Source organism: Penicillium verrucosum (genome assembly GCF_028828655.1).
Source record: "Penicillium verrucosum strain IBT 35672 chromosome Unknown utg000001l_segment0_segment0, whole genome shotgun sequence".
NCBI lineage: Eukaryota > Fungi > Ascomycota > Eurotiomycetes > Eurotiales > Aspergillaceae > Penicillium > Penicillium verrucosum.
The window spans coordinates 3,715,536-3,741,098 of record NW_026643210.1 but is presented as its reverse complement, the minus strand read 5'-3'; the positions used below and the strand labels follow the sequence as shown (position 1 = coordinate 3,741,098).

The following is a 25,563-nucleotide window of genomic DNA, read 5'->3' as shown; positions in this document are numbered from 1 at the left end:
GTGATGGGAATTATTTTGCCGAGGCAGACGAGAAATGGGGGCCTTGAGGCCCACGTTTCGTTGATTGGACAAGAGCGCTGGATGAGATGGTTTCTTTCCTGCTCGAGGCGACTGGGGGGGTGATGGTATGATGGACCAGCCTAGTCCAGCAGGCGAGACGCCGCCACAAGTGCAGTCTAGGAAACTGGTTATGTGGTAGAAGTGGGAGTTAGAGGCGGTTAATAGAAACAGCTAGCCTTGCTGAGTTCGATTTAATCAACAGTTTAGCACTAAAACGGAATGGGAAAGTTACCAATCGCGGCCTAGAATCCAATGGATTATATATATACCTACCTGGTAGTATATGCAAATGTGAATTTAGAACGGGCTACAACATATTAACACTAACATAACTCGCGTAAACGAGCTTATTAGGACTGTTTGAGGCTGTTTGGGGCCAAAACTGTCACTATGGAAACCGGCGTTATATAACCAAGTCGAGCATTGGCGATTAATTGCAAGCAGTTTCCTAATTGCACTAAGCTCATCGACCCTGTAGTTTTTCACATCTGATTTACTCATTACAGCCGTAAAACCACTAGTGCGTGATGGATAGCAAGTGTTAACAACAGAAAGACATCGAATAGGGTATTGAATCCAGCAAATCAACCGCATGGACCGTTCAACACCCTAAAAGTACAACATTCCACGCTCACGGGAACCTTGGGTGTTCGACGTAGGAGATTCCAGGCTTTGTTAGTTTCAGGCGCCGCACAAAATTATATCAGGAAAAGAATGCCTCGATCATAGTCATAGTAGTCATATTAACGCAACATGGCCATGAAACAAGCATCGCTGCTAGACATTCCTGTCTGGCTATACTAGCATTGCTTTCATGTGCACCGCTCATTGAATGGTGCGTATATGTTATCACACCTTCATGGCTGGAGTTGTCGTGGTAACGTGGTCTGATACGTATGTCCCAATAAACCACACATCGAGGCTATGCTGATGAAACAAGATTGGGTTCATCGGGATCAGTCCGAATGCACAATGCTCGCGCATAACTTGACAAGTCCAGCCAAATCCCGTTCAGGAGTAAATAGATACTTACCGAGATCACTATAAACATGGGCCGGACCATCGCGATTACGGAGTCTCCGTTGATGACTTCATCGAAAGCCACCAACGTATTAAAGAGTCCCAGATCTAGCATATGCTGATGATTGGGACGTGTGAATACATTGGCGAGAGGTCGGTATACGGGACGCAGCAGGATTGAAGACAAATGCCCGACTCTTGCTTATAGAATCATCGACACGCATAAAAATCCATGGAAAGGGTTTGATGTACGGTGCCTAGCAAACCTCTCGCTGAAGCTTGTCGATTCACCGGTCTATCCCGGCTTCAAGACTCCCATATAATTGACTCATTGTCTTGCGCCGGTAGTGCTAAAGCACACCCTCCCCCCCGGCGCCCCATGAGCCCTGTGTTATCATCGTATTGTATTGTCGCCCTGCTGTCTGCCGGTCTCGTCGTGGGTCCCAAGTGTAACCGTCTGGTATAATGATCACACTTAGGAGTGACTTTGCGCCTGTAACGTATCCTCATACCCCGCGTGTCATCGCACTGTATTATGTCGTAATCGCATCGTCGTAACCCGCACCCATGTTGCATAAGCATGTATTCACTCGCTCTAGCCCTAAGGACATATGGCTGATCCCGGCCATTCCCAAAAGACCTCACCAGGGTCTGGGTGAGGCCCAGGGGTTTAGGATCGGAGTTTCACGAACCCTCAGCCCAAGATAGCTGTAGGCTCTTCATACATTGTAGTCTTGGACAATGCCTTTGTGACCAACCACGATGGCTCTTCTGCTGACTTTTGTTTGACTTCCACTTTGATCTGGGGTTGGGAATTTCCGATAAAACTCCATAGTTAGCGGACGAAGCAACGTTGCTTGGAAGATTCCCACAGCATTCGAAACAAACTCAAGGTTAAGCTTCGAGCTTCGACCCCGGATTATTGGGGCGGTGAATGACGCAGGCGGTGAAGCCCGTGGGATTTTGAGGGGCAAAAAAGCTCAGGAGCTCTGGAGAGCTCCCGAAGCTTCCCCGAAGCTCGGCAGCCAAGAATCAGAGCCGTCAATCCGAACAGCGCGGAGAAAACCCCTTGCACAACAGACTGAAGCTTACTTTTGAATCATCCCCACAAATGAGTTTGTTAAGGCTTGCTTGCCTGCTTACTTTTTCTTACACAATCGTTCTAGAGCTACTTTGGAAGTGTACTTTGGCACCAATTTAAAAGGTTGAGATTTCCCATTGATAACTTAATATCCTCGATAAGAGCAAAGAGGCACAGTTCAGAAGCAAGTAAACCCCAGCCGTCCTCCAAACCCAGAAACCGTGCACGAAACCATCCGAAAAAAAAATCAGGAGAACCATTAGAGAAACACAAACGCCCAGAGGCAAAAGACGAAGTGAAGCTAGAGGGCATTTAAGAGGATTCCTCCTCTTCCTCCTCCTCAGCCTTGGCGAGGTAGGCGGCCTTCTCCTCTTCGTAGCGCTTCTTGTCAGCGGCGGCCTTAGCATCGTAGGGCTTGCGGTCGGTCTCGCTCAGAGCCTTCCACTTGTCACCGAGCTGCTTGCCAACCTGGCCTGTAGGGATGTTAGGTATGTACAAGTAAGCTGGAGAAGAAGATTCACTGACCGAAGCTGATGCCGGGGTTCTCCTCGCGAACCTTGTCGCGGTTGTCATTGGCGAAGAACATGTAGGCGGACAGACCACGCTTGGGCGCGTTGGGGTCTAGTAAGTGAGTTAGTATTAGCCGGTGACTGATGGTTGAGTCTTTGACTTACCCTTCTTGCGGCGCTGGACGCGCTTCTCGGGGGCCTTGCGAGTAGACTTGGTGGTGCTTTCCTTAGGCATGATGACTGATGAAAGTTAGATATGATTTCTGAAGACTTTTGCTGCAATAGATGTATTGCCGGAGAAATGAAAGGTGCAATTGTGTCAAGCGAAGGTTTGTACAAGCAATTGATATGGTATTTAAAAGGAAATCAGAGTGGAGGTTAGAGGGGAGAAGAATGGACGCGAGTGTTTGCTCGACGCGTTGCGCGTATGTCAACCACTTGCGACCGAGGGAAAACAGAGCTTCGAGATGATAGGAATAAGACCAACTCACATGAATTCGATGATCCCGAATTAGAATATGTTGAAAAAAAAGACCTGTGGGTTTTTATGTTAGTTAGGTGGACAAAACCATAGATCAAGGTGTAGCGCGCGACCGCAAGGTCGGCGCAAATTGGAAAAAAAAAGACAGGCAATGAGGTGAAAATAAAGGATTCCAAGGACCAAAAGAACTGGGAAAAAAAGGGGGTTGTGGTGGTGGTGGAGGAAATGCGCCTCAGAAGTATTGATTTATAGAACTCGGGGTTGATATGCAGTACCTTTTTTTTTTTGTAAGGGGAGTTTTGTATGGGGGAGTTGTAGTAGTGTAGGAAAGATAGTAAGAGAAGAGAAGAGTAGAGGGGGGAGGGCCGTAGTAGTAGCAAAGAGAGGGGGGCCACAGCAAGGGAAAGGCAAGCACAGTTTCGCTGGTTTCGCTGACTGGCTGAGAGAAAGGTATGGTTCAATACTTGTAATTTACATTGGCCACCATACTATTTACAACAGATTGCTCGAAATTTACGTTTTATTTCCCTATTTTACCTTCAAAAATTCGATTGATATCGTTTGCAATGGATGAATCCATGCATATTCTTTTTTTTTAATTATTTTTTTTTTTATACGCGAGTCTTTGTGGGCAGTTGAATGAATTAGAGAATTCAATACACGTTATGAAACGAGACCATCATTCCGGCACCTTCTTGTGGATTGCGCTCCGTCATATTAATAAACCGCGCAAACGTATGTACAGGTATACGGTACACGGTAACATCATAGTAAAAGTGTCTGCTCGGCAAGTACCTCGTACCTGTTATTACCATAGGTGTTTGCCTTCTAACTAATTCATATAGCTTCATAATATTGCTAAATTTATTCTATTGAATAATACTACAGACATCGATACTCTTTCAGCTCTATCTTTGTTGTAAGTACCAAGTAGGCTACAATGTATGTCATAAAAATCCCGGGAAAATAGCTCTTAAGAGACATGCGGAAGAAGGTAGAAATAACAATCAAGCATGCATTTCATAACATATTCAGTTTGGGAAATCTTGTGTACTCCGGTACTGGCATTGGACATTGGATATTATGAACTTGCTCCCATATGGTATAGCGTAGAATGGCTTTGGCCGCGAGTCCCAAGGTTATGCATAGGTACATCTTAACTTATACGGGGATACCTTTCCAACCCTAGGAAAACAGGTCCCAGTTCACTATCATTGGCACCTTTATTCCCTCTACTCGATAAAACAAGGGCCCAGGAAAAGGTTTACTTAAGCTCTCGGTGTCAAAACTATTGATATTATCATTCAGTTAAGGATTTTGTGTAATGATGCAAACCCTAATTATCACAGACGCAAAGTGTGCTTGGGAGGTGTGTGTGTACATAATGGTGTTAGTATTGAACTATCATCTTCAGGCAAGGGCGGATGGTTGCTCAATCATAAGCGTGGCGTACCCTTTTAGCGTAACCCCAATTGACAACACGGCAGGTACCTAGGGACCTAGGGAACATTGAAGTACATATTGACATTGATTACCTCGTTGATAAGAGCCATACGTATTCTAGAGTGAGAGGGGTGAAGATGGTATAGTTAGAGACCCCGCTGTTATCTTAGCTGGTTATCCATGTCCAGACTGATAGGTTACAAAGTAAAACGGTATGGACATGGAACGTCTTAGAATAGATGGTCAAGCTGAGACTCCTTTCTTACAGAGCCGGATCACACCATCATCACAAGCTAAATTCAGAATGGATATCTTATCCAATATAAGTAGGTTTTAGCATGGATATTCTATCTAGCATGATCCTACCGCTCAAGTCGCCGGAATAGCTCATTGATCTTCCGAATATTACAGAGTACGCCTTCTCTACAGGCTAACATCTTGTTAGAGTTGCCAGATTGTGAAATTGAAAGCAAAAGTCCGTACTCCGTACACAATAGAGATTGCCAAATCCATAAAAACGCATAGACCACCTGTGGACATTCTGGTGTTCCCTCAGCAAATATGTCCCTTTTTTACTCCGTACATATAGTTACGGAGTACCGTTGATACTGCAGTATTGGAGTACTGAGTGTATGGCCTAATCCACCTGTAATGTACTACAGTTCCACGCCTTCCGACAGGAAAGCGTCATAGAGTCGCGTCTGTACGGAGTATTGTGGGCTCTAAATCATTTTATATCTCATCTCTAACTAATCATACAGGGAGCTAGTTATGCATTTATCCGAGCATAGGCCCTTACTTCAAAGACGCGAAGTGTTGTACACCGCTGTGTAAAGCTGTCATTATTGCAGTACTGATGAACTGAACCTGTTGCCCTGGTAATAATTATTATCCCACATTATTCGGCTCAAAATTACCATTTTCTCTTTCCCCCTTAGGAATAGAAATCGAATGTTCCGGAGACTTTGGTATTTATTGTACAGCGCCTATGCTCCTAAGTACGGGCTGGAATTAGAGAATCGTAAAGAAAAAAAAAAAAAAGAGAAAAAGAAAAGACGGGCATCGGAACGCGTCGCAAAGAAAAACATCAGTCATCACTTTCATCTAGCACCAACGCGCGCAGCATGTCGTCATCGGCCCAATTTAGTCCACTGGCAACAACCACAGCACTTGCGATGGACTTCATTGTCTCCCATTGAGCTTTGTGCGTTTGAAAGTCCGTTTCAAAACTGTCCAGTTGCGACAGCAGCTCGGGGTCTTCAAGCTTCTCTCTCCAGGATGAATCTTCTTTCGTGAGCTCTAGTAGCTGGCGCACCAGTTCCTGGTTTTCGCGATTGATCTGTAGATTCTTTACTTCTAGGTTTGAGAGCTGCCTCATCACCAAGTCATGTGCCGACGCAAGATTCTCATGTGCAAGCGCAAGCACATCGCGACGATTCACCAGACAGAGAAGAGCTCTGTGTATACCTCGATTAGACTTCGATCTAACTTAAAAAAGGGCTTTTCATAGATACGTACCTCTCAGCAGGGGTGGCAGCTTTCAGGTGAACAGCTTTGAGAATAGGCTCGGTCATGAGGATGGTGCGAACAGCTTTCCTTCTGACCGTGTAAGTAGATCGTGCCTCGAGGAGCTCGCGTTCCGCTATCGCGAGCTGTTCTTCGGAATCTGCGCCCGAAAATGATTCCAGTTCTAATAGGATGAAAATGATTAGAAATAAAGACAGACGAAAAAGCAAAAGAAAATAACAAAAAATAACAAAAAAATAAAAATAAGCATAGCGAAGCTTTTATCAGATGTACCTTGTTCGAGAAATGCCTTTTCTAGCTGTTGTTCCTGGACTTGGTTGTAGAGCTGCAGTACCAAGGCCTCTTTATCCGATAAAGTCACGACATCGTGAGAGTCATCTGCAGAATAATCTAATAGTGTCACCTCACCAGATTGCAGGTGAGGCAGCGACTGGCCATGTTTTGCAGCCATGGATGTAGATCCCATGAACGCGGAGGTATCTGGTGATAAGAAGATGAGACCGGAGGCGGTGGGTGAGCTTCCCCGGCCACACGAGGTCGCTCCGCAACCTTCAACGTTCTGACCAGCCTGATCGGGGGCTTCAGGACTCTCATACTTTTCTTTCTTCCCTTCCGTATATCTTCTTCTTTAGGAAATAGTTCTCACTTTTCTCTCTTACTGAGCATCTAAGCTCGCCTAGTGCGGAGGGGGGTCATGTCGTTGCACATCTACATTGCTCACACTGGGGAGCATTTCCTGGCTGATCCAGTGGCATTTGCCTCGTAAGTCTTCAATAACTCTATTTGATAGTGTCGACTCTCTGTTTATCGATGTTTGAATGGACTATCCGAATTCTAGCTGACGCCCGTCTATCGTCTATAGTCCCGATGCTTTGAAGTCATGGATTGTTCGCAATACATCCATTCCACCTCCACGGCAAATATTGATGACCGCCCGGGGAAAGAATGTCAAGATACAAACGCTTGCTACCGAGGTGCGAGACTATCAATATAAATTATAGCCTGGAAATGTGCTAACTCGTAGGCAACCATCGCAGAATGAGATCTTTGTATATGACCGACAATACGTCAGTGAACCAGGCGACGTCGAATTTCCGGAACTACCTCCTCCCCAACCATTCCGACCCGGTACTCCGCCAGCTATCCTCAAAGACGTGAATGACCTTCAGGCATGGCGGAACCTCTATATGACACGGCGCAACTGGGCACTGGACTTGTCCACTCGCTGTGGGACAATTGACAAGAACCTCCGAGAACATAACGAGCGAACCGATGTTATAAATCGCGCAGTGGGCGTGGCTCTGGAGAATCTCAAGTCTCATGTGGGTAACCTAGAGCATCGGTTCCAGGAGGCACAGTCGTGGGCGAATAACCTTTTAGAAGAGCAGCAGGCCGCTTTAGATGGCTGGCAACGAGCTCTTTCCACATTGGACAGCATCCCGGCGCGGAAAGATTTCCCTCTTCTTGGACGCCCGTCTACGCCCAAAATGGACAAGGATCGACCAACCGGAACGCTGCGTGACTTTGTCGACGTAGGCGAGGTTCAACGGGCTGGATCAGAGGCAGCAACTGTGTCGTCAGCCTTTGCTGGTAGTGTCCATGACATTGAGAAAACAATCGGCGACATCGCCTCGGACACTCAACGACTGGTGGACGAGGCCCTTGCCTCAAATTTTGACGAGGTGGATGGGCTGCTGGAAGAAGTGGAGACCATTGCGAAGAAGATCGTGTCTGATTATGAGCATGTTCTCAGTCTGCCCAACAACCAGAAAACGTTGGCCAATATATCAAGACTTGCATTGAGTCATACCAAGGACCTTCTTCCTTCGCTAGTGGAGATCAGCGTCGAGCTTCAAGTTGCGCTGGAGCATGCTGTGCAGCGCCGGGGGGCCGCGGAGAAAGCGGCCGTTGAGCATATGCGCACGATCTCCTCCCTTGAGTCTAGACTTGCCGACGCCCATGCACGAATGGTCAATCTGGACGTAGGGAGTAACGCCTTTGAGGTCATCTACTCTGTCTTCCAGATGCCAATGGTGTATGGGTCGATTCTTATCGAATCCGTGCGGCGGCGAGAATGGAGCGATAAGATCAAAACTGACTCCCTGACGCTGGCCGAGGAGATGGCGGTTTTGAGAGATGAAGAGCAACGCCGCAGGAAAAAATGGCTAAAAAATATGGGAGACTTTATGACTGTAACTGATTCCACCACACCAGGGATCGAAGTCAACCTTCAAGGTCAGGATGAGGAATGGCCTGATGTAGCTCGGAAAGAGATCGAGTATTACATCGACGATTTAAAGACTACTCATTCCTTGACCAACCTAGCGGAACAGCTTACCCAGCAACTCAAGGAGCTGGATGCACCCACTCGGCAGCAAAGACGACGGGCCAAAGCGTTCAAACAAGGCAGCGTATTTGACTTGAGTCGGAGCTCTATATTACGCGCTGATGACTCCGTGCGTAGCTTGCAAGAGGAAAAAACAAAGCTAGAAGATAGGCTCAAGGGGTCTGACAGTCGTGTCCGGAAATTGGAAGACCTTTTGCATCGTCAAAGTCAGCTCAGCCGGCCACCGAGCGGCACCTTCGGCTCGGACTTTCCCGGTTCACCTGCATCTCCACACCCTGATACACTCTCCAGACGGTCATCCGTCTCTTCGAGGCGAGTCTCAGCCACTCAGTCTGCCGAAGACAAAGCACTCATCCAGCGTATTGTTACGCTTGAGGCAGAGCTGGCAGCCGAGAGAGATGTGGTTCAGCGACTCCATAAGGAAGCCCACGCTGAGCGCCAAACCAACTCCGACAAGTACCAAGAAGCTCAATCCACCAAGAAGGACCTCATAGGCAACCTCGAAGCGCGCCAACGCGAATTCGAAGATGAGCGTCGATATCTGGACTCGGAGTTGAAGAAGTTCAGACTCCGTACTGAGGAAATGGAAGAAGAGATTGATCGACTTATGGATAGCAGGGAGCATGGAAGACAAGATATTGACGATCGCATGCACCAGCTCGAAGTCGACCTTGAAAATGCTCATGTCAATTCCGCCGATGACGCACAGAAAATTACCGACCTTAACGCACAAATTCAAACTCGGCAAGAGCGAGAAGAAAGCCTCCAGGCTAATATTGATGATCTGGAGCACAGACAAGCGGAGTTGGAGCAAAAGCATCAAGACAGTTACCAAGCCCTCCAAGCTATCTTCATGAACCTCTCGCCCGGGGGCATTGTGCCTGTCGAACTTCCCGACATAATCAAAGCCATCGAGGTTCTTTCTGAGGGTCTGTCGATTCACGCCAAGGGCGCAGAATCAAATGCATCTGAGGCAATGACTGAAAACAAGGTGCTCGAAGAACAAATTCTCAAATTTGAGTTGGAGGCAGAAGAGCGGACAAAGAGCTTCGACAAATGCCAGTCCGAATTGTCGCGACTAACTGCAGAGCTCTCACACGTACAATCAAAGTCGGAGGACTTGACCAGTGAGCTGGGCAAAGAGCGATATAAATTCAGTTCCTTGCAGTCTCAAATAGCTGCCGGAGAGAGTGGCTCCGAAGCGCTGCGTGAACAGCTCGCCGAAGAGGAACGGAAACAGGCAGAGCTGTCACGGAAACTGGCGGAAGCTGAGAGTGAAGCTCGAAATTTGAAAGATCAGGCCACAGAATGGGAGAGAAAAGCAGGGGCCACTTCGGACACCAAGGAACAGGCCGTGGCACGGTACGAAGCTCGGGGCACCAAGTCCTTCAAGCTCTCAAATCAACTCTTCGCACAGGTTGAGAAGCTGGGTCGGATGCTCGATCAATTGGGTTTCACCATCATTCAGCAAGATGGTCAGCTTGTTGTCCAGCGTGCTTCGAAGCTCAGTGCATCGGTGGGTCTAGGTGAAAGCCTCGCCCAGTCAGGCATTGTATCCCTGAAGCCGGATACAGCTCTTCTGGACTGGATGAAAGCCGAAAGCCCGGAGGATGAAGACACCAAATTCTCGACTTTCATGGAAAGTCTAGCTCAGTTCGACGTGACCCTATTTGGTGATGTGGTTGTTAAACGCGTCAAGGACATTGAACTTCTAGCCCGAAAATGGCAAAAGGAAGCCCGAGGCTATCGTGAAAAATACCACCGAGCCCAGAGCGACGCTCATGACAAGATTGCCTACAGATCCTTCAAAGAAAGCGATCTTGCTCTCTTCCTTCCCACAAGGAATCAGGCGATTCGCTCCTGGGCAGCCTTCAACGTGGGTGCGCCGCACTATTTCCTACGCGAGCACGACTCCCACAAACTACAAGCTCGAGACTGGCTTCTCGCCCGCATCACCAAGATCGAGGAACGAGTTGTAGATCTTTCCAAGTCAATGAACGGTGTCGCACCAGACCGTCGCTCCCTCGGGGACGCCAGCGACGGCACCTCCCTAGACGACGAAAATCCATTCGAGCTTTCAGACGGTCTCCGTTGGTATCTTCTCGAGGCTGTAGAAGAGAAGCCAGGTGCACCTGCTACACCGGGCATAGCAAAGAGCACAGTTGCATCGGCGCACGTTGATGCCAAGGGTAGTATCCGCCTCAAACGTGGTAAGGACGAGGGTGCCATTGCCAAAACCCTATCCAGGAGCCTTGATAGCCGCCGCGAGAGTTCAAATTCCAAACGGGGCACCCCCACGCCGTCGCAGCACGCTGTCGAATCCACGACTGATCTTGTGCGCCCCGCCGAAGCTGACGCCGGCTCACAGCCTCGAGAGGCTGCTCCGATCTTCGACGAGGTTCGCCGTGACCTGCTCTCCGGCCCGTGAAAAGTAGGGATTGACTTATTTATCTTCTGTCTTTTCCGGGTCTATTTTATGGTCTGGCCTCGGGTGCTAACGGTGTTTTTCTTTGGCTTAGGATCCTCTTTCTGCATCGGCTCAACCAAATATAAGTGGCACCGCTTCTTCTCCCGCTCGGTCGACGTCCTATCGTCGACGATCTCGCCCGTGGGAGAAACTGTGGTCTCTTGACTATCGACTCGAGGGTGGCGCACCGTAGACTGTTTTCTTGCTTTTTTTTTTTTACACGCCCTGCAGTAATAGGGTGTTGCATTGTTCTTTTCGTTCCGCACCATCTGGGGACCCTTACACGTCCCATTTGCTTTTTGACATTGATTTAGTTCAGATACCCAACAATGCAACCTACAAGTGAATATATCGATCTACTTGAAAGGATGTAGGGCATGAGGTGCCGGTCGAGCTTTATGTTAAAAAAAAATTAGAGGACTTTTACATGGCGAATCTAGATGTAACATGATCATGAAAGATAAATCACTAGTCTAATCCTTCCATGCCGCCCATGTCGTCCCAAAATTGACTGAAATCCACGTTCTCATCTTCGAACATCTGCTTCGCTTGCATCATCGCTGACCGTTGCCGTTCCGCGGTGAAGCCACCAGGCCGTGAGCTCTCCCATTGAATTAGCTCGACCCAACGGAGGAAGAGATCCTCCTTGCCCATTTCAGTCAACTTCTCCTTGAAGGCAAGGATTTGGTCACGCTGAATGGATCGCTTCTCGCCCGTGGGAGTATTCTCATCCCCGACACGCCAGATCAGCCAACCATCGGCATCCGTGTTAACCAACACAGCAGTGCGGAACTCATCCATCTGTACACCATCGCCTTTGCGAGTGCGATCAATAAGAGCATGAGCGTGGACCATAGCCGCGTAATCTAAATTCCAATCCTCGTCCACGAGCAAGTAACCGGTCTTTCCGATTCGCTCGGGGGTCACAGCGGCGACGATTTTATCGCGACGCGCCTCATCTTCGCGGATCCACCTGTTGCGCTCGAGCTCCTTGCTCCAACTGCGGTTACTGCGGCGGACGATGACCTCTCGATCACGGAAACCGATGGCGCGACGCCAGCGCACGGGCCCTTTGATGAAATTAACAGGCCATGACCACAGCAGGGTCACGAGGAAGTAGTCGATGCATATAGTAACTGTGCGGCGCAGTATGATTTGTACCGAGTCTGTCCACGGGGCGGCTGCCGTGTCCACAGTCATCGAACTTTGGAGCCCGATGAGCGTTGCCACGAGAGCTGGATATGTACTGATTCCCATGTAGATCCGTAGGCCAATCACAGCAGTTACTACCAGGTTGACGATGAGGGGTACGGTGAAGGTCTGCCGTTTCAGTTCCTCTGCTGAGATGTCGATGTGAACTAGGTATACTTCGTCGGGAGAGAGTTGTTCGACGAACGGCTGCAAGGCTTGCGGGACTTTGGTGAATGGTGGGATCGGGCCTGAAGATGCGGAGCTTGGTGTCGAGGCTCCGGATGACGTTGGGGTCGTCTTGCCACGACCTGAGCGCCGTGATGATTTTGCCATGGTGGAGGTTGATAGATGTATGTTCCACTAAATTGCTGGATATGATTTGAGATGATGCTTCTGTTTTTTCAAGGGTTTGGAATGCGAGATCTCGTTGCTTTTATCGAAGCTTTCAAGGGATCGGGCGAGTGAACGTGTCACATGTCAAGACAAGATGATGGTCATTTGAGCATCACGAGGTTGTAAATTCTCTGCTGATAATATCTCGAGGACAAAAGAGTAAAATACAAGTTGAGAAGACAGATTGTTGGAGGAGGGAGTGTCGACGTAATGTGGAAGGAATCCAGCCGGCCTAACCACATTGGGGAATGAGAGCGTATTTACCTCCGTCATTTCTTCACAGTGCACCACAACCGCGTCTTTCTCCCTTTTACACTATTTTCTCTACATGTGAACCTCTGCAGACTGCAGGGGGTATTTTGGCCATGTCATTCGATAAAAACAATCGAGTCTCGCGAGACAGACAACGGTCACCTTTCCGACGCGCCTCGAAATTCGATCATTACGATATACCTGCGAAGCTCCCATCACCCCCTCAGGAAGATGGTCCGCATCCACGACACGCTATTCGCCCAAGATCACTAGCCGATGCATATAGAGACGCATCAAAACACGCAATGTCCGCCACCTACGACGACGAATACCCCTACGTGACATCACCAAGCCCGCGATCGAAGCGGCAACCGATTAACGCGTTCTCGCCAGTTTCGCAGACTTCTCCTCCCCCTAAAGAACTCGAGGATGCATATAGGCGGATTGACGAAGATGACGCTTTAGCCGATCTTGTGCGCGACTATGACTGGGAGCCACAGTACAGCGCACGCTCCGGAAGTCGAAGTCGCCCCTCGTCCTCCCGAGCGAGGGACACAAACAACGGTAGAGGGTCTGCCAATGGCCGACCCTTCTCCGACGCTGGTTTTGGCGATGAACTCAGCGACCTTCGAGCCCGCAAGAGTAGGGATTATACCAAAGATGAAGAGCGCCTAAAGCGCGTCACGGGCCAACGCTCGCCGGTCTTCAGTAGGGCTCAGGTCGGACGGGATGCCTTGACGGCGGATAATTTGAGAAGACGAATGGAAGATAAGATTGAGGTTGATCATGATGTGCCAGAGGCTGACAGGAACGGTGTTCCTTCGCCCAATATACCAACTGGCTGGGGCCATCGCGCAGGTCATCGACAAGAATGGGAAAGAAAGCCTACCCAGCGTAGTGTCTCTGAAGAAGAAGTGGAAAAAGCACGTCGACGCTGGTCGCCAACTATCACAGAAGCAACCCAAGCGCCCAATTCTACGCGTGCCTCTCCTCGTTCTCCGGCGCGGAGCACACGTTCTGCTAGAAGCGCTCTTGAAGAACGTACCGCCAATCCGCATATGCAGGCAACGCGGAAGGACTTTGGGGAAACTCAGTCTGGTCCAAAGCTGACCTCACCCACTAGTGGCGGTGAAGCAATCCCCAATTCCCCAATCACTGTGTACAAAAACTCGTCATTCGCGAGGCCCAGCCCCAGCAAGCGCGACTCCCAGGATCTACTACGGAAACTTTCTAGAACTGAAAATCCCAAAACTGATCATGCCCAAACCCCCGAACCACTCAAATTGTTTCAAAGCAAAATCTATGACAAGACCCCTCGGGTAACTGGCGCCTGGATCGATACTCCTATGACCCAGCGGGTGGCTGAGAATATCGAGCTTCCCGAAGATCTGACGAAAGATATCATTCCTCCGCACATAACGAATGAGCCCAAAGATATTGCCCCCCCCACAAAACCAACAGATGTCAAATCGGAAGCCGAGGAACCAAAGCCCGCTCAGACTACCGAGAAAGAGCCCCTTCCTGAAGTACTTCCTGGGAAGGAGTCAAGGCCCCCATTGGTACGACCTCACCTACCTAAAAGTGCCTTGGAGACGGTCATAGAGGATGCCAGCTCCGGCAAAGACGTCGAGTTCGGGGATGATACCATCGAGTCCCTTCAAGCATTTATGGACGCCGGGCCAGGTGAAGACAAAATTGAGGAAGACGACGAAGCTTACGAAAAGGCTGTCCTCGCCCAGCTCGAAGGTGCCAGCTCAAAAGAAAATAATGACGTGGTCAACTTGGATTCATTGAATGTCAAGCTCAACTCTCTAATGAGACATATCGACGAAGTCAAGAAAGGGCTTGACGGCCTGGAGGGTCAAGTTACACGCGACACCGAAATTGTATCGCAGGCAAGCCCTTTAACTAAGAAGAGTCCATCACACTTGCACACAGGGGAATCCTGCAAAGACTGTGGCACGCAGTCTGATGGACGAGTCTACGCCGCGATACCTCTTCCCCGGCTGTGGACCAGGAGCCCGCGATCCCAACGCCTTCGACCCACCAAGCTCGGCTGGTTCATCATCATCTCACTATCGTGGTATATCATCGAATGCCTGATGTGGGACCGATATAGTCATCCTGAGGTATCCGAAAGCTGTGAAGGCTATTGCCTTCAGCCCGATGCCCCTTTATACCCCTGGGTAACTGTCACAATGCTGTGGCGTTGGTCACATCTGTCCACTATTTTCACCCCCATTTTCGCTATCTGTGTTGCTTTCTCTCGGCTCGCAGCGCAGTTGATGGGTCTTTCGGATGGCTACGTGGATGATGCGCCGGAGCTTGGGAATATCATTGGCGAAATCCGTATCAACGGAACGCCAGTTGCGTTCCCTTGGCTGTCGGCCCCGACAGCTGAAAACATTGTGCCTCAACCGCAGCAGGTACACTACACACAGCAACCCGTGCAGCCCGTGCAGCCTGTCTGGTCGGCTCGGAACCCACCCCCCGCAGAGGTGGGACAATGACCAGCTGTCGGCGGAGGATGCAATGGACGACGATGAATACCTTTAGTTCCCGAAAGTTCCCAAGACATTTGCTTTCTTTAGCATTTCACTCCGAACCGGTTGAATACCTTTTCGGTAGCATTTTGCTCGTGGTTCTAATTCGGCATGGGTTGAGCTACTATTGAGCTACTATCTAATGCAATCCCGGGTAGCGATCCATTGCTAAAGAGACCTACCTGTTCTCTGTTTGTAAAGTCTTCTAGATAGCCATAACGCCCAATTAGTATATGGTAGGGGACTTTGCCTAATCGGGCCCCTCATCCATCACAAAAATAGTTCGTCATCAGCATCATTAAAAATACAAATAGGGTATTATAATGTGAAATTCGGAGCGAAACCCATATAAAACAACTCACAACCGTGATGTCGCACGCCATTGCTTCTGTAGTTCAATCTCTCCCTCCAGCTTCCAAGCAGTCATTCTCTGCATGAGAGCCTCAACCTGCTCATCGCTGATTTCACAAGCTTTTTCAATGGGAATCTCCTTTGTCAATTTAAGCTTGAAGCCCAACCAGGTGAGGCTCCCCGTCGACACGACCCGGCCGGCAACAGCATCGCGACAGAACCCAGCAAAGCCCTCAAAGAACCGATGGCTAACTGGCCTATTCATCATAAGGAAACCGTGACAGTGCGGCATACCCTCAAACATCTCCGCAACGAGAGGCGTACCGGCCTGGTAAACGCGGCGCGCTAGAATGAGACCCTCGTCCGTGAGGCCTTCCTCGCCAGTCGAGATCCATATAGGCGGAGCGTCCCTCCAGAGCCCAGCCGGGGCAGCGAGCGGAGACACCAATGGGTGGCTCAGCATGCTAGCGTTGCAATAGAAGTCAGCGCGAGGCGGGGACGTGGGCCAGATATCGTCTGGCGCAAAAGGGAGCGGGGTAAATGGGGTCTTGACAACTGGGTCGTCTGATGGTACAGCCGGTGGCTCGAGGTAATCGAGGTGTGCATTGCCGCTGGTGGATGGCATGGAGCGCGTCACGTCGCACCATGGGGAAACGGTTGCGACGCCTGCGGGTAGTTCTATGGGCACATCTTCGCCGTGGAAGCGGATTGTGCGGGATGCGCGGTCGAGGGTTAGGAGTGTTTGAAGGAGGACTAGTGAGAGGTTCCCGCCTGCGGAATCGCCGGCGAATATGATCTTGTTGGCTGGGACGGGTTTGTGGAGGGAGCCTGGAGGGGGGTGGAGGAGTGAGAGGTATGCTGTTAAGGCGTCGACAAGCGCGGCTGGGAATGGGTTTTGAGGAGCAAGACGATATCGGACGGAGAAGACCGGGGCGCCGGTCAAGTGGGATAGATGTGCGACGGGGACGCGGTGGCTGCAGGGATCCAAAAGGCTTTTTTTTAAAAAAAAAATTGGATCCGTTAGCTATGGGCGCGGTTGTTAGGGGACCGAGCGACACTCACAAATAGGCTCCTCCGTGGAAATACAAGATCGTCATATCAGACGGTGATTCCTCGCGCAGCTTGTTGTATTTCTCCTCTTCTGAGAGATCGGGCTCTGGTGTTTTCTTTCCTACTCCTGCGCGGTAACCGGTCCATTCGGCTTCGACAGCGATAGGTGCGGGGATATCATATGTCTCATCGCCGGTCTTGAGATCTTCGATTGCATGTAGTACTGCATCGCGCACATCGACGTCAGGCCGTGGGAGGGTCATTTTGGACACCCACATAGGGCCCTTGACCCCAGAGTCGCGCATGCCTTGTTTCTGGACTTTGCCGAGTGGAGCCTTTGTTGTTATGAATGAGCGAATAATGGCGACAGTTAATTCAGTGCGCATGTCCTGTTTCCCCTTAACGGGGGACATTTGAACGCCATGCAGGAGGATGGTTTTGAGGATCAGCGGGATGCGGACCAACAACGCCTTTAAGAGGCCAAGAGGTTCCCTAAGTGAGCTCATGGTGCGAAGGGAGCAACTCTGAGCACTGACTTCTGCAAAAGAAAGAAAATTAAGGTGAGAAGAAGAGGATCCAAAGACCTCAAGATCTTTTAAGATCTTCCAAGGTTAACCTTGGAAGCAGATTTCGTGCCTGAGTGGCGTCAAGTGCCGAGGTCCGGACGTGGAGCATTGTACCCCACAAGCCCTAAATTTGAGTGTCTCACATTGATCTGATTGATCATGTATCATGAAGTTTGTCCTATAGTGAAGTTCAGCTGGTTTATTAGTAGACTGCCGTCAGGACACCTAGGGTATACACTCTGGACTACTAGGTAGAACTAGCGTTGAAATGGTTTGATATTGTAGCATGACTGTGAACAAGCTTATAACAATCACAATCCTTGTCATCCAAGGTGAATGGGCATACAATACCGTCTTTGTCACCTATGTGGAGCACATATATATAACTATGAAAGCCAAGATTAACAACGGCGTCAACTATGGCCGTTTCTACCTTGCTGTATATGCTAACCCGTATGATATATTTAGCCTCCAAAAAAAGAAAAAATAGCCTCTTGGGTCATTTCTAAATGAATACCCAGTGATCAGAGCAGTAATATTCCCCATTCCCCTCCAAGACACCATCTACTACTATTAACGTTGTTAACGTTGATATAAGGCCCAGGCCCAAGTCCAATCAGCTGCCCTAATCCGGCCCAACTGACAGCTGACTAATACACAGCCTCAGGCCAAAATCCTCATCTTTAATTCTAGAACTACCCCGATCTGTTTCAGGCTCTTTGGTTTTTGATGTCTTCATTTTACACGCCTAAAGGCGACACTTCTCCTTCTATCCACTGTACATTTTCCTGAGCATAATCTATCTTGTGGATGCTTGCATCTTGCATCTCCGCTTCCCCCATCGTCCCATCCTCATCACTTCCCCCCACTACCCAATTTGACCGATCGCCCCGGGACGTGTTCATGGTAGCCAGTCGGGCGGACACGACTCAATAACTTGAGACATGGAGGAAAGTACACTTTTCAGCGACGACTTGCCGCTTCCACCGGCCCGACTTTTCGAACGATTAGGACAGTTACCTGGTTATACCTGGGACCAGGCGATCGAACCGTTTCATTCCACATACAATCACTGGCATATCTCAGGATACCGTCATGCATTAGAGCCAGATGTTTTGACTCCTCTCGCAAATTCCTCCAATCCCGCTTCCTCCGGACCGTCGAGCCTCACGCGCTTCTCCCCGCGCACAGAAACTCGCCCATCTGCCCGTGCCTTGCGAAGATTAAGCGCAAGCGAAACCAGTAGTGAGATTTCACTTTCCAACCAACATAGCCTAGAAACAGATCAAACATGGATACCCGTCATCGCGCGAATCTCCACCAACATTATCCGGCTCGAACGAGAGTTTCACATGCTCAGGTCGATTGTACAATCATCAGACCCAGATTGCAATCATACAATACGACCAGTCGACTTGATCAGGTTACAGCCAGATGATGGCCACTCGAAGACGCTGCTGGTAGCGATTTTTGAGTCTCCAGGCCATGACAGATTGCGAGATCTAGTCACATTTGGTCCTGCTTCATTTGCGGCAGGGTCCAGAGGTGAGGACAACAATGCCACCCCTAGCGAGCAGGTCTCCTTACAAGCCTTTTTCGATTTCGCAATCGGGGCATGCGATTGCCTGGAGATTCTACACTATGGCCTGAAGACAGTACACGGCGAAATCCGAGGTGATGCGTTCCATTTTTGTGCAGAGACTGGTGCAGTGAAGCTCGCAAACACCGGTAACGGCGCCAGGTCATTTGATAACGTTCTCAGCGAGGGCTGGTCCTCCGTTTCGCGCGAGCTTGGAGCGAAGTACAAGCTGCAGTTTATTGCCCCAGAACAGACTGGAAGGATGCCCACAGAGCCGGATAGTCGCACTGATATTTATGCACTAGGCCTCTTCTTCTGGTCCATGCTAGTGGGGAAACTCCCATTTGAAGGAACCGACCCCGTTGATGTGGTGCAAAATGTACTAGGCAAGAGATTGGTGCCAGTATCTGGGAAACGAATGGATATTCCAGATGCCCTGTCGGCCGTCATCCAAAAAATGACCCAAAAGATAGTTCATGATCGCTACCACACAATTTCATCTGTGAAGAGAGACTTGACCCAAATTGCAAAGTTGCTTGGTGATGGTGACAGTGAAGCATTGGGCAGTTTCCAAGTCGCGCAAGGAGACGTGTCATCCTTTTTCACTCTCCCAACAAAGATGTTCGGTCGGCAAGAAGAATATGACAAGATCCTCCATATCATCGAAAAGGTCAATAAGCGCCAGGCGGCTGCCTTGGCCAAAGCCGGAACTCAAAGTCCCGGTACAATGCACGCTCTCACGTCGGCGTCGTCCATTTCTGAAAGCCGCATCGAAAGCCTCGAGTTTGCTTCCGTCTCTAGCGATTCTGGCTCCTTCCATCTGGCTCCTCGATCGTCTTCCAATGTCACCAGTCATCATCTCGCACAAGTAAACACCCATGAATCTGCGCCGGGTAGTGATACGTCGTTTTGCACTCCGAAGCATACAATTGTCCCTGATACGTATGCACAAAGCCCAGGAGCAGCTTCCAGCAGAGTCAAGAGCCCATCGCATTCTCGATCTTCCCATAATACAGACCGCGATAGTCACCCCTCCATCGGTCCTCCCAGTCAACAATCAACAAACCATACTGTTAGTCAGTCGGGATCACTCCATTCATTGAATAAACCAAAGAATAGTGGCAAGTCTCGACGCAGCGAGCGCTGTGAAGTGATCACAATCAGCGGTCCCGCTGGGATTGGAAAAACAGACCTCTTGAATCGGATACAGCCAACAGTTCGCAAAATTGGATGCATAGCAATTACTCGTCTCGACCGAGCCAAACGTGTCCCATTTGAACCATTTGCAAAACTATTGGCCAGTCTGTTGCGCCAAATTTTCTCCGAGCGCGATGTCACCACAGATTACCACAATAATGTCAGAATGGCCCTGCGACCCATGTGGCCTACTCTACACAGAGTTTTGGATCTTCCCGAGCAGCTGATGTCCCCTGGTGCGAAATACAGACCGACTGAAGCAAAGGCCAATCTTCTCATGCCGGATAAGGGTGAGCCATCAAAGCACGTCAAAATCCCCGGACTGGATCAAGGGCAGACTTCCCAGGATTTCTTTTTGGCAAATGCTGCCTCGAAGAACATGCGGCTCATGGAGACGTTCCTCGAGATATTGCGAACCTTGTGTCATTTCAAACTGATCACTATATGCCTTGATGATCTCGAACACGCAGATGACGAAACTTTGGACTTGGTAATGAAAATCATCAAAGCAAAGCTCCCCTGTGTCCTCATACTGTCAAGCCGCAAGGAGGAGATTCCATCTGACCAGGTGAGATCTCTATTTGCGGAAGATCTACCAACGATCACGCGAATCGCACTCGAGCCCCTCGAAGAGGAGCATGTCATGGAAATTGTGGCGACGACAATGCACCAGAAACCCGATCGAACATTGACACCACTCTGTGCGGTTGTTCAGGAGAAAAGCCGAGGAAATCCCTTCTACGTTCGGGTCATGCTTGACACTTGTTACAGAACCAACTGCATTTGGTACTCATGGAAGGACTCAAAGTGGTTATTCGACCTTGACCGGATATTTACGGAGTTTGTGGCTCCTGTCTACGGCGAAGGACTTGGACTTGGATTCCTTACCAAGCGTCTTCAGGACATCCCTCAAGCCGCCCGATCAATCATGGTCTGGGGATCTCTTCTGGGCAGCCCTTTCTCGTTTTCTCTGGTGCAAAAGCTCTTGACAAGTGAATTTCTCTATTCGAGCAATGACGATGAGGATGTCGATCTCACATCACCGCAAAATGTCACACTTATCAGACAATCAGAGGGTGATATAGTTGTTGGATTGCAGTTCTTGGTCCAAGCGAACCTTTTGAACACAGGAAAGACCGACGATGAGTTTAGGTGAGACATCTACTGTTGGTTACTGCTATAGCCAAAACCTTACTAATTTTCCTAGGTTCGGCAATGAACGACTTGCACAAGCTGCCCTTTCTTTAAGCGAGGGCCGAAATGTAGAAAAGATGCATTTCATCGTTTCACAAGTGTTGATGAAATATTACCACGACCATCGCAGTCGCTATTCAATGGCTCACCATGTGGCACTTGCCTCGAAGACTATCAAGTCTCGTGTGACCAGACGGCTCGAATATCGACGGATCTTATGGGATGCCGGACAAACTGCTTTCCAGTCGGGCGCGCGGCCGTCCGCACTTTGGTACTTCCGTCATTGCATCGCTTTACTTCAGGATGATATGTGGAATGAGCTCAAACCCGATGTTTATTACGATGAGACAATGCGGTTATTTATCACGACCTCTGAGATGTCGTGGTCCCAGGGTCACAATGACGATGCCCTCCAGTTGATCAACGAGGTTTTTGTTCATGGCAAGGACGCCGTATGCAAGTCGAGAGCCTGGATCATTAAAGCCAAAATCTTTGCTCAGATAGGCGATCATCATCGCTCGATGGAATCGCTTCTCACCTGCCTCGATGAGCTTGGTGTCCATCTTCGTCAACCTACAACTTACGAGGAGTGTGACTCTGCCTATCTGCGCCTCAAGTCCTATCTCGAAACTGCCGACATGAGCTCTATTGGTCGAAAGCCAGTCTCCAAGGACCCCACTATAGTGACTATCGGCGCAGTCATGGCGGAGGCGATGACAGTCACGTACTGGGACGATGCATTGACTTTCTATCGGATGGCGCTTGAAGTGATGAGCATTCATATCTTCAAGGGTGGGTTCACACAGATCGCGATAGGTTGCTCCCATCTTGCCATGATTTCCTTGGGTCGCTTCAAAGATACCGAGTTTGGCACAAGACTTAGCGACCTTTCGCTGGAACTACTCGAGCTCTGCCCTGAGTTGTCGACTCAGAGCAGAGGCTCGATCGTTCATAATCTCTACGTCAGCCATTTACGTGTTCCTATGGCATCAACACTACCTGCTTTGGAAGCTTCGCTCGAGGCTTCTTTCTCAATGGGTGACCCATACCTCACCCTGATCAGCATCTCATCAATGGCCATGACTCGATTGTATCTGGGCCAAGACATGGCACAGCTGGAAGCTTTCTGCGCGGAGACCCCCGAAGAAATTCCCAAGTGGAAACAAGACACCCGCGGCGGGGCTAGTCTTATTGCAGTCCAGCAAGTTTCACGCGCTCTGCAAGGAAAAACTGATTACCGATCTGCCGACGGCATCATGTCAGACGCCAATCACAACACATCTGAGTACATGATGCACTTGGATGTTCACTCCACCAACGCTGATAGACCTCGTGACATCTACTGGGGTCTTGCCATGATCCCATTGTTCCTGTTCGGTCACCACACCCGAACGATTCAAGTGGGTACTCAACTTTTGTTCACTAGGCACAGGCTCTGGTCGGCACGTGTGTCCTACGTGATTTATTTCTATCTGGCAGCCTCACTCCTCACACTTCACAATGACAATCCCTCCCAAGGATATCTCGACGGGAAGATGGACACACTGTTGGAATACAAGGCCGAGATCGATTTTGCTCGAGATGCATCAGAAGTAAATTATGGCATGTGGGCTCTAATTTTAGAAGCCCTGATCTCCGAGGTTCGCAACGATCATAGCGCCGCCATCCAGGGCTTCGAGTCTGCGATCGACCATTGTCAAATCCATGGTTGGCCCCTTGAGGAAGCCTTGGCCCTTGAGCTGCAGGGTGAGTTTTTGGTCAGACGTGGAGCAAAGAGGGCCGCTCGTGCTGTGATCCAAGATGCTATCGCTTCCTGGAGCGCTATTGGCGCCGGTGGCAAATCTTCGCAGCTTGCTGAGAAACATGAATGGTTACTCAAGACGGCCACCTCGGCAAAAACCGTCGACGTTGGCTGCCAGACTATTGATTCCCTTCTTGAGATCAGCCGTGATGTTGTGCAAGAAGAGATTCTAATTCCCCAACAGATGGAAGAGGATCAGAGGAGACAACAGTGGATTGAGCAAAATGGTGTTTCTGCTGGAGAACGGTCTCTAGACATATCAAGTGTCGGGCTAGACATTATTGACTTGTCCAGCATTCTCGAGTCCAGCCAAGTAATGTCGTCTGAGCTTCAAATTGACAAGCTCTTCATGAAAATGCTTGAGATCATCTTGGAGTCTTGCAACGGTTCCGATTTCGCCATCATTGCTACAGACTTTGATGACAACAACGGGTTTGCAATTGCTGCTGCAGGTGATTCGGAAAAGGGCCAGAAATCTTTCCCGGAAGGTCTCCCTTTCTCGGAAATGGAGGACCGAATGGCCTTGCATATCTCGGACTATGTCATGCGCACAAAGGAGGAAGTTCTTGTTCACAACGTTCTCGAAGATGAACGGTTTTCCAACGTGAGCGAGACGTACCTGGCCAATTACCCCACGGGTCGGTCTGTTATCGCATTGCCAGTCGTACAAGGAGATCGCCTTCTCGGCGTCATCCATCTGGAAGGAAAACCAAATTGGTTCACACAGCGCAATGTTGTGGTCCTGCATCTGCTTTGCAACCAGATTGGTATTTCGTTGTCCAACGCGTTGCTCTTCCGTGAAATTCGCAAGGTCAGCGCCAAGAATGCTTCCATGATTGAGTCCCAAAAGCGTGCATTGGCCTTGGCGCGCGAGGCCGAACAGAAGGCAAAGAATGCGGAGGCCGAAGCCAAGCACAATGTGAAGCTAAAGGAAGACGCAGCAAGGGCCAAATCAATTTTCCTTGCCAATATCTCTCACGATCTGCGTACTCCGATGAACGGCGTGATTGGTTTATCAGAACTCCTCAAGGGAACTTTCCTTGACAAGGAGCAAGATGAATACGTTGAATCGATTCGTGTGTGTGCTGATACCTTGCTAACTCTCATTAACGACATTCTCGATTTCTCGAAGCTCGAGGCCGGAAAAATGAAGATCTCCACGGTCCCACTCAATCTAAAACAAACCATCTCAGAAGTCATCCGGGCTTTGCGATACACACATCGTGATAGAGGCCTAGAGACCATCGAGAACCTCGATAAGGTACCACCAGAGCTCGTTGTCCTTGGCGATCCTGTTCGTCTCCACCAGATTTTCATGAATCTCCTCAGCAACAGTTACAAGTTCACTCCTGCTGGATCAGTTACGGTCAAAGCGAGGGTTGCGCGTGAGGGCAAAGGTCGGGTTCGCCTTGAATGTTCGGTCACCGACACCGGCATCGGTATTCCAGACGAACAGAAGGCTCGCCTTTTCCGACCATTCTCACAGGCTGATGCATCCACGGAAAGATCATATGGCGGCAGTGGCCTTGGTCTGTCAATCTGCAAAGCTATCATCGAGGATGTTCTAGGTGGAGCCATCTGGCTTGAATCGAAATCTGGAGTTGGAACGACCGTGACATTCCACTTGGTCTTCAGCAAAGCGCCCAAGAAGACGGCGGTCAAGACTGCATGGTCACAAGATCTGAGCAATGCAAAAAACGAAGTCCGTCGGTCCTCAGCTCGTGACCTCACCCAAATCCCTCGTGATCAGATCCGAGTCTGCATTGCCGAAGACAACCCAATCAATCAAAAGATCGCGGTGAAATTCGTTACTGGCCTTGGCCTCCAATGTAATGCATACAGTGACGGCAAACAAGCTGTCGATGCTCTACGTGCAAGCTCCCAAGAAGGCAACCCATTCCACGTGGTCCTGATGGACGTGATGATGCCCACTCTTGATGGATACAACGCGACCCGCGAGCTGCGCCGAGATCCCGACCCGAATGTAAACGAAGTGCTCGTTATCGCCATGACTGCAAGTGCCATCGAAGGTGATCGCGAGAAATGCCTCGAGGCTGGCATGAACAATTATCTCCCGAAACCGGTCCGCTCGCCCATTTTGAGCGAATTGTTGGACAGATATCTCGCCCCTGCGCCGCCATCCTACCCCAAGTCTCGTCTTGCTATTCGAGAAAAGCGTTCGAAAGCAAGTATTGATGTTGGTGGCGGCACACCTACCAGTTACTCCTCTTCGGCTTCAGATGAACCGAAACCATTGTCACTGGAAAGGAAATGAGTCCATGCATTTTTTTAATTTATACCCGAGTCTGCAAAGATAGAAGTTAGGCGTCATTTGGGTCGATGAGTTTATCTCTATTTAGCTTTTTAATTTATTTTTCATCTCGTCATTCACTGCCTAGGTAGTTCTTTAGTGTTTCTTTTTGGAGGTTCTATGAGAAGCCTGCATCTGATTTCTTTTTCTTCTCCTTGGTGTTTCCGGCTCATGATCATGATCAGTAAACATACATCTTT

The 25,563-nt window shown here is 49.5% G+C and overlaps 8 protein-coding genes across 8 annotated transcripts; 3 read left to right on the top strand and 5 right to left on the bottom strand.

Annotated features, from left to right (window-relative positions):
* Nucleotides 1-1,999: 1,999 nt before the first annotated feature.
* N7516_001400 (uncharacterized protein) lies at nt 2,000-2,299 on the bottom strand (the record flags this gene model as incomplete). Its single annotated transcript, XM_057214122.1, is given in 3 exon segments — nt 2,000-2,161; nt 2,173-2,215; nt 2,253-2,299. 3 exon segments carry the CDS (start codon nt 2,297-2,299, stop codon nt 2,000-2,002), a joined length of 252 nt encoding a protein of 83 aa, XP_057076005.1.
* A 174-nt stretch (nt 2,300-2,473) lies between these two features.
* nhp6 (high-mobility group nucleosome-binding protein) lies at nt 2,474-2,905 on the bottom strand (the record flags this gene model as incomplete). Its single annotated transcript, XM_057214121.1, has 3 exons — nt 2,474-2,634; nt 2,687-2,782; nt 2,836-2,905. 3 exons carry the CDS (start codon nt 2,903-2,905, stop codon nt 2,474-2,476), a joined length of 327 nt encoding a protein of 108 aa, XP_057076004.1.
* A 2,776-nt stretch (nt 2,906-5,681) lies between these two features.
* Nucleotides 5,682-6,587, bottom strand: N7516_001398 (centromere protein H; the record flags this gene model as incomplete). The annotated part of the gene is made up of 3 exons (XM_057214120.1): nt 5,682-6,051; nt 6,113-6,284; nt 6,395-6,587. The coding sequence occupies 3 exons, from the start codon at nt 6,585-6,587 to the stop codon at nt 5,682-5,684; spliced, it is 735 nt and encodes a 244-aa protein (XP_057076003.1).
* A 228-nt stretch (nt 6,588-6,815) lies between these two features.
* On the top strand, nt 6,816-10,896 carry atg11 (autophagy protein ATG11; the record flags this gene model as incomplete). Its single annotated transcript, XM_057214119.1, has 3 exons — nt 6,816-6,883; nt 6,984-7,095; nt 7,159-10,896. The coding sequence occupies 3 exons, from the start codon at nt 6,816-6,818 to the stop codon at nt 10,894-10,896; spliced, it is 3,918 nt and encodes a 1,305-aa protein (XP_057076002.1).
* Nucleotides 10,897-11,403: 507 nt separating this feature from the next.
* N7516_001396 (uncharacterized protein) lies at nt 11,404-12,459 on the bottom strand (the record flags this gene model as incomplete). The annotated part of the gene is made up of 1 exon (XM_057214118.1): nt 11,404-12,459. One exon carries the CDS (start codon nt 12,457-12,459, stop codon nt 11,404-11,406), a length of 1,056 nt encoding a protein of 351 aa, XP_057076001.1.
* A 425-nt stretch (nt 12,460-12,884) lies between these two features.
* Nucleotides 12,885-15,281, top strand: N7516_001395 (uncharacterized protein; the record flags this gene model as incomplete). Its single annotated transcript, XM_057214117.1, has 1 exon — nt 12,885-15,281. The coding sequence occupies one exon, from the start codon at nt 12,885-12,887 to the stop codon at nt 15,279-15,281; it is 2,397 nt and encodes a 798-aa protein (XP_057076000.1).
* Nucleotides 15,282-15,672: 391 nt separating this feature from the next.
* N7516_001394 (uncharacterized protein) lies at nt 15,673-17,221 on the bottom strand (the record flags this gene model as incomplete). Its single annotated transcript, XM_057214116.1, has 2 exons — nt 15,673-16,657; nt 16,728-17,221. 2 exons carry the CDS (start codon nt 17,219-17,221, stop codon nt 15,673-15,675), a joined length of 1,479 nt encoding a protein of 492 aa, XP_057075999.1.
* A 1,004-nt stretch (nt 17,222-18,225) lies between these two features.
* On the top strand, nt 18,226-25,327 carry N7516_001393 (putative sensor histidine kinase/response regulator; the record flags this gene model as incomplete). The annotated part of the gene is made up of 2 exons (XM_057214115.1): nt 18,226-21,209; nt 21,265-25,327. 2 exons carry the CDS (start codon nt 18,226-18,228, stop codon nt 25,325-25,327), a joined length of 7,047 nt encoding a protein of 2,348 aa, XP_057075998.1.
* Nucleotides 25,328-25,563: the final 236 nt, after the last annotated feature.